The sequence below is a fragment of the Morone saxatilis genome, unplaced genomic scaffold (assembly GCF_004916995.1).
Source record: "Morone saxatilis isolate NCDOM2014 unplaced genomic scaffold, NCSU_SB_2.0 Contig23, whole genome shotgun sequence".
NCBI classification, from domain to species: domain Eukaryota; kingdom Metazoa; phylum Chordata; class Actinopteri; family Moronidae; genus Morone; species Morone saxatilis.
The window spans coordinates 22,571,026-22,579,752 of record NW_023339796.1 but is presented as its reverse complement, the minus strand read 5'-3'; the positions used below and the strand labels follow the sequence as shown (position 1 = coordinate 22,579,752).

The 8,727-nt window shown below is 38.8% G+C and overlaps 1 protein-coding gene across 1 annotated transcript in view; it reads right to left on the bottom strand.

Annotated features, from left to right (window-relative positions):
* The window catches only part of astn1 (astrotactin 1), a 374,129-nt gene that overhangs the window by 166,669 nt on the left and 198,733 nt on the right, over window positions 1-8,727 (bottom strand). Inside the window, exon 16 of the mRNA XM_035669982.1 lies at window positions 954-1,058. Within this exon, the coding sequence (XP_035525875.1) occupies window positions 954-1,058 (105 nt within the window). The remainder of the gene's footprint in view (window positions 1-953; window positions 1,059-8,727) is intronic.

Genomic DNA, 8,727 nt, shown 5'->3' with positions numbered 1-8,727 from the left:
AATTAGTAATCAAATAAGAAAAAAAAAATTAAAAAGGTTATCATAATCAGCCCGACTTACATTTACAATGAATAATTATATTAGATTATAATGACATTGTTTGATTACGTCTTAAAAATAAGGCAATTTTAAAAACTAAATGACATTATGACATCTTTTTTTTTCATGCTAACCAATGCCCTATTAACGCTCTGGGCTCTATAGACCTTGATAGGGGGCAAATCTCATGTTATTCCATTGTGCCACACACATGCCCACACAGCCTCTGAATGCGTTATTGGATTTCAACTCATGCTAACAACTGTGGTTTTCAACACAGAAAAATGGATAAATAATTTATATAAAGAAATAATAATTTGACCAACTGTAAACTGTAAGTGCTGAATATGCTAGATTACATTTACTTGCACTGAAAAAGTTTTGAGATGTTTAAAGTGAAAAAAGAATATTTGTGGAATTCTAACAGTAAACCAGAAGTCTTTACATTACGTAAAATAGTTTTAATCCAAAACCTTAGTATTTACAAATACCGCCATGTAATGTGTATTCAGTAACTTACCACATTTCAAAGTAATCTGACCCAACGCTATACTTCAGCTAAACTTTTGTCATTGGTTTGTCATTAAAAGCTGATTGAAGATGTCCACACAGTACCTACAGCACAACCTAAAAATACATACCAGCCTAATCAGAAGATGACAATCTGCCTGCTAATCAACTAGCTGATCAGAAATGAAAATTAAAGAAAGTATCCAAGCTGTTCTGATGAGCCGCTAACCTTGATGTGTCATATTAATTACAATGTGGTAAATAATTGATAGCTGACTATGTTGTTTTTCTCCGCGGCGAACGTGAGGGTATGTGCCACAGAGCATGGTCTCCTCCGGCATAAATAAACAACCAGTAATAACAAATGATATATAATTAATTGCCAGCAGCGCAGTCTGATTTACCTTGAGAGAGGACCCACTGATTGAGTTTGACGTGGTAGAGCACAGAGCGCAGACTCCAGTGCTGGACGAGGGGGTAGCCAGACACCTCGCTGTAGTTCACCATACCTGCAATAACACAAAAACACACATTTAATCATATGGATGCAGTCCGTGCTGATAGATTAAAGCAGGGAAGTTCAGAACCACACCTGTAAAAGGATGCAGAAAAACGAATGTGTTATTTACTCATACACCGGAGGAAATTGCAGTCTTCAGTGCTAGATCAAAGGGTGGCCCTACATCTCATTCTTGTTTACTTTACCTGTAGAATCGGGAAGAATATTTGATGAATATTAATATTATATTAGATGACAGGAGAGAGGAGCAGGCATAGTCTCCGGTGTTAGATCAAAGTGGAGCCCCATCTATAGCTCACACTCCCCAGAAAAAAAAACACAGGAAATGGAAACATTTACATAAAGTCTATTCCGAAATAGTGATATAGTGGAAGGCAGGCTGAAGTCTTCAATGTTTGATGATCGTGAAGACCAACATCTCACTTGAATATACAGCACATTTCATCTTTTTATATATTTTAACATCAGTGGTATACTCCAGAGACCGCCACAAACCTCCTGCAAGGCGCTGAAAATGATCTCATTTAGGAGATGGCCAGAACCGAACAGAACAATATGAAAATGGGGCTGAGTCTGAATCTGACAAGTTTTGACACCTCATTGCTGTTTATCCTGTCTAATAAAAACAAGGAAAAGAAATGTATTCATGACCCTTAGTGCCTCATCAAAATTTCAGTGATTTTCCAGACTCTGCATTCATTCACTTTTACATTAATTAGCACAATATCTGCATGAATCACAGAGATGATGTAGTGATCAAAAACAGAGAAAGCTGTAATAGTATAATAATATAATAATAATGTTTAATTTAAAAGGACAATATTCTGTCATCCATTTTTTATCACCTGTAAAACACCACTTTTAAAGCATAAAAAGCATGATTTATACATAATTCGTAATACTGTTGTCAATACCTAGACAGACACAATAGCAATTTCTGTCCAGATAAAGAAAGCTGCTTCAGCAAAAAGTCAAAAAGGCAGCATCTAATTATCGTTTTCATAGCTTATATGTTCAAGTGCAATGTGCTGTTTGATGCAAACATTTCCGTCACAATTTCAAGGAGCCCAAAGTGAAATTGCTTGTTTTATCTGAACAACAGTCCAAATACCAGATATATTCTATCTACAAATAAAACTGCAAATTCTTAAGACTGGAATTAGTGAATGTTTGTTATTTTTGCTTGAAAAATTTTGTCTTCAGATTTGCCAGTCAACTAGAATAACCTCGTTCTGGTTGAATTACAAAGCTCTAAGACCAACCAATCTCTTCTCAAACCTCTTGGTTCTCCTTGCTTTATATTAGCATTGTGCAAAACAGCTTTTTTTTAGCCAGCACTGACCTCCAATTTAGTCCGTTAAAATGACAAACATCGCCAGCAGCAGATTCTATCATCTGTAGCTAATTAACATTAATGGCTCATGGTCTAATTGTCAGAGCGGCATGGATCACATTCTATCCATGAGCGTGAGTGGATGACGTGGTTTAGTAGTTTAACAAGACTAGCAAAGTGATTAGGCTTTAGTGTGTAGGATTTAGTGGCATCTAGCAGTGAGACTGCAGATTGCAACCAACTGAATACCCCTTCACCTCTTCCTCCCTTTCTAACCGTGAAGTTGGTGAAAGGCCCAAACTAGACCCAGTGTTTAGTTTGTCCCTTCTGGGCTACTGTAGAAACATGGTGGTTCAACATGGCAGACCCGCTCTGGCATTAAAAACGTCTCATTTTAATCAATATTATATTCCATTTCAGCCAATAGATCCTCCTGAATGATAAACACTTGACCTTTAAGTCGTTTGGGTGCATAAAAGCATTTAACCTGTCAGATGCTTCCACTTACGTTGTTAATGCATATCATCAGTAATATGACTTCATCAAGTTAATAGATCTGAATTGGGACCTCCAGTATTAGCAAGACTATGAGTCTACAGCCATGCTAGGGGATCTCTGAGGCTGTGGTTAGGCACAGCGGTGCTCTGGCAAGCTGACATTACATGTTATGTAGGTTCTGTATAATGTTCACCGTGTTAGTTTAGCATGCATGTGCTTATTGGCAACACAACACAAGGAACACCTAATGGGAATGCAAAGTCTTGGACTTGATGGTGTCACTGGTTTAAAAAATAGGGGATCACCAAGATGATTACAAGTCATTCTGAGGAGAACATGAATGTGTTTACCAAATTTCATGGCAATTCCTCCAACAAATGCTGTCCATCTCCAGCTTCGATTTTCCCTCCAGGGAGTAATTGTTATTGGGGCATCCAGTAGCTCACCCGGTAGAGCTAGTGCCCCATGTACCCAGGCTGAGTCCTTACCACAGCGGCCCGGGTTATTCTAGCCTGTGGCCCTTTGCTGCATGTCATCCCCTTCTCTCTTTCCCCCTTTCCTGTCTACCTTTAGCTGTCTCTATCCATTCAAAAAAGGCATAAATAGCCTGAAACCGCATGTCAGCTATCATCTGATTCATCGGGTAAGTAAAAAATTTTGACCTGTGCAAGGTTTCATGCCAATTAATCCAATAGTTGTTGAGATATTTCAGTCCGAACCAAACTGATGGACTGAAGGACTGAATGATTGACAGACAGTCTGACCGACATTGCCATCCACTAGAATCGCCATGCTAGACTTGCCAGTTGCATGCTAAATAAGGTAAAAATGGAAAATAACCAGGGTAAACCTGTTATTATGTGCCGGATACACATTTCAATCATCCTATTTTACTCTGATTGTGGACTATAATTAGGCTGCCACACAATGACGTAGTTGGGAAGACATCCAAATCTTCCATTCAGAGTTTTATTGAACCCAAATTAATTTGACATGGGATTAGGAAAGCTTTTGGATTTTGATATTCCAGTGTTTTGCAAACTTTTTATACCGCATACCACCTCAGAATATATTATGCTCTTCCACCATTGTGACCAATTTTAAAATACAGCAGCGTAGGGTGAACCATATGCAGCAATGAACAGTTCATGCAGGAGGCAGTTTTATTCCTAATAAGAAAATTATTTATTGCAACTGTTGCTGAATCTGTCAACCGGTTCAAGAACCAGAGCTGATTTGGTGGAAAAGGGGTCCTCCTGGTCCACACTTCTATTCCCAGTAGTTCATGTTTGGAGCCAATGCTTGCAGTGAGTTATTCATTTTGCCTCTTACTACCTCTTGCTTGCGACTAATCATGGATGTATGCATGCTCTACGTGCATGAACGTGACTATGTGTTTTTAATTAATTAATTTCATTTTTAAGACATATTTCAGAGATTTCTCCATGTTGCACTGAAGGCAACTCACATACTGTCAGTGGTACATGTAACATAGTCTGAGAACCAGTGAGATATTTGATTCAGATTTCATAAAATGCCATCAAACCCCAACCTTCAATCCCCAATTCGATCATTGCAGATCCCTGTCTTCCATTTCACACCACTAGAAAAACTCACACCACTTTAGTGAAGCAAAAGGTAATACTGCCATAAGTATTCCTTCATGTTGCTTTAACACGGTGTTCCTTTAAAGCCCAGTATATTATCTATATTGATTTCGTTTCATTTACCAATCCTATCCCCCGCTGAAATCAATAATTCCCATCTCCTCGGCCTGAAGAAGTCACCCCTGTACGAAGGTTTATTATTTTGATGCACTCCACGGCCTGTCAAACGTTATGCATGCATCTTGCTCCATTGACCAATGAGCTGTCGCCTTATCCACAGCGACAAATAGTCAGTGGCAGATAAAGCACAACAAATGGACATGTAAATTAAACTGCAACGGGACACATGAGGCACCACCACCATGCACCACAGTGGGAGATACCAAAGACAGGTTAGTGTTAAAAGACCAATCAGGTTCTTTTTTTTAACACATCAATTATAGAGTGACTTGGAGTAAATAAATAATCTCCCTCCCTTCTCTTTTGGAAACATTAAATTATTTTCTCATTACAAACTGTTTTGTGAAACTCAAATTGTGAAACACAAGCCATTAAAAGTGTCCATCTTTATTTGTTACAATCGGTGGAAGGACCCTTAAATCATTGCATAAGAATACAGGATTGGGCTTTTAACATTAACATCACTTATATAAGGCCATAAGCAGAGCTGCAGAATATAAATCATCTCGTCTCCCGTGGCAACTGACAGCCGTGTCATGCGGCAGCGGTGGGATTACAGTCATACATCACTATGACTGCCCCCAGCGTCTTCACAAGTACATCCAGAAGGTATCTGGATAATGCTCATGACAAAGACACGTTTCCTGCAACCACAGGCACGGAAGAGGGGAACAGGAAAACGGAGACAAGGAGGGAAAAGAAAGGATCTATGTGTGCACGTATGAGAGATTTCGCTGGGCATGCATGAGGAAGATAAATTGAGACATGAAAGGAAGGCAAAAAAAAGGACAAGGCAGCAAAAGTGTATGTGTATGAAGAGGGGAGGGGTAAATTATAGAAGCACGATAAAGGAAAGCATCTCTATCATCACCTCAAGAGAAGGGCGGAGGATTGTGTGCAGATGTAGTATAGCGATTAGTGACCAGCATGGAGACTTTGTGGTACAGGTACAGGAACAAAGACACTGGGACACTGTCATGTTCCAACACAACTTTTCAAAAACTTAAAATTTTTTGTTTCAAGGAAAGTCAATGTAACATTAGAAAATGTTTTACAAATATTCAGTGTGCATTCGGGGGAGCTCGGGAGTTTTTTGGTGCTTGCCTCACAGAGGTCGGACTGTTTTTTGGGGGGTTTAAATGAATGTGAGTGAAGTTGATATTAGGCCACCACTCTTCAACAGCGATGGCTGGTTACCACATTTTAGAACCACAATTTTCCACAAGTCATGTTTTCAGGGGAACTCGTATCTTATTAAGAGGAGCCAAGCCCCCTGGTTGCCTTCTAGTTTGCAACATGGAATATTTAAGATGCAATTCTGTTAAACGTCACATTAATTATATAGCAAAAGCTAATGGAACACATGTAGGAATTTTGTCTTAAACTAACAAACCACTGTATTAATAAAGCAGTAGTGGGAAACAAATGTTCCTTCTGATGATTCAGTTAGACACAAAGTAATGAACATGGGAATGGTTATTAAGTTTAGCAACAAATGTGCATTTATAATCATATAAAATCAATTTAAACAAGGAATCTGAAATATTGCTGCCTTCATCTGTTACAGGTATTGTTTTTTCAGTCATACTATTTTGTGGTTTGCTGAAATGATTTTATCTTCCTTAGTTTTTTTTCAGCCAATATGATAAAAAACAACAAATCACCTGCTTCTCATGGCTGATACCAATAAAATAACCAATGATTTAACATCTTTGTTTTTTAAAAAGAAGTTCATATGCTGTACTTTATGCACACCTGATAAATAAGTGGATGATTTATCAGCTCTAATTTCATTAACAGAATAATACATGATAATATAAATTTACCATTACTGACTGATATCACCCGTGATATATATTATGTATCCCTGATTTTGTGTGTAAGAGCATTATACATTTAAAAGGTGAGACAACAGGCGGATTGAATATTATTTTATGTTAACCACTCAAGCCTTTATATTAATGTGAGGGCCGGCATGGGATCAACATGCATCATGGTGCAGGATGCTTAACACACAACACAACATTGTAATTGTGACAAATCTAGAAGGAGCCAAATATAAGATAGGACCCTTAAGACAAGGTTTAGATAGAATGGGTCCTAGTCCAAATTCACTGAAGTTGGAAGAATTCTATAAAAAATAACATTAAAGTTGAGCAATAAATGCAACCCTGTATTATACATTCACATGGAGACACAAATTAGATATGACATATGATCACTGTTGGGATGCGTGCAAGGCCAGTAACAGTTCCTTTACAGGGGTGCTGTGAAAATGCAACATTTGGCAGAGGCCTGACACCACCTATGAACTTGATGAATAAGCCTCTAAATGTGATGCTCCTGCATTGTCCTCACCTTCAGCTACATCCATTTATCCCCTCTTATGGGAAATGGCTCCCCGGAACGATAGATATATTCCCCGGCACCGAGAGAGAGCGAGAGTACACCGCTACATAACCTCCCCATCCCCCCACTCCCCCGCCTCCCTTAGTAAAAATGAATAACAAGCCCAAAACATATACAGTAGCGCAGCGTATTCTTCTTCTTGCTGAAAGGCCTTGTCTCCCTTTTAGCCCTGGGGTGCTCTGCTCTCATTGTCTGACAGAATGATTAATTTGACTGAACTTCACTTTGCAAACATCCCAAGTTCACAGTCTCTCTCCATGCAGTCGGTGCCAGAGCCGTTCCAGAGAGGCAGCTTGGTCAGGGCTGCTATGTGCTACGGCTGATTTCCTTTGTACAAATACAATGGCTTAAAATGTTGTTCATAACAAAACAACACCGGACATTTTTTTTTTTTAAAGCTAACAAATATATGAACATTTATTGCTTAAAAGCAGTTAGAGGGTGAAGCCAACACGGCTGTCATATAAGACCGCCATGGATTTTCGACATCTAGCTCATACTTTTAATGCATTCTTTGAGTTTTAACCCTTCACAAATTCACAAACACTAATTAACACTGTATACTACATGTACTAGCTTAGTATTGCTTTTTATTTGCATTCTCTTAATATCTCTGTGTGCAAACAACAGCTCCATACTCTCCACTGTGATGGCAGTTGATTCCTACACAGTATATATGAAGAAACACCATTTTTAACATAATGCCATAATAGTCATCCTGTTCTCTCCTGTATTCTGTCTCCTGCTGACTGTAGACTGACGACGCATGGTGCAGCCACCAAAATTCAAATGCCAACAACAGAGACAAAGTCAGATTCGGGGAAGACAGCGCTGCACCGCAGAGTAAAGAACAATGATCCATGTTTCACACTGAGCTTTTAGGCAAGTCTGAAGTTTTAAACAAGTTCCTAAGAGAGGGAAGTGACGGTGTTCAAACTCAGTACACAATGTATCCCTATTGCAATATTACCACAGGTGAACCAGTGTTCTTGGTGTCAGTGGAGTGGCCTAATGGTGTGAATGGAAATCTGTGGGGTGGAAAACAAATTAATTGTAAAAAAGGATGGTAAGGTGGTGGTGTGGTGGTGTTTTATTGGCTTTCATTGTACTGAAAGGTCTCTGGAACCCTCTCTATACTCCCATAGGTGTTTAATGGATTCACATCATTCTCATCAAACCATTCTTCTTTTCGTTAGCTCACACTATATCACATCTATAATAACAGAGATAAAATGCGTGATCGTTGGGGGGAGGGGGGCTAATACAGCTACCTGTGTGACTAATGGCGATATTAAACGTAAAAAAACTCATGAAGGACACATAATTGAATGTTATAAGAGCTGAAAATTAATTGTAAAAGCAGTTTTATTTCCTTCAGTGAGCATATAGCCAGCTGTCCACAAGTGTTATTTTTTTTTAAACTGATATAAGCGGGATGAGGTTGGGCTTGGGCTGAATAGCAGTTACATAAATCAAAGTAAAATTAAATCAATATTCTAGCTGTATGAGAGACTGTGTGAAGTATTCCATCGGGATGTAAACGCTGCAGTCCTTCTATGATCCCCCAATGGGGACTGAAGATGTGTTATGTTTTATATCTGTCATATGACCAATGATTAGGGTCACGCTAA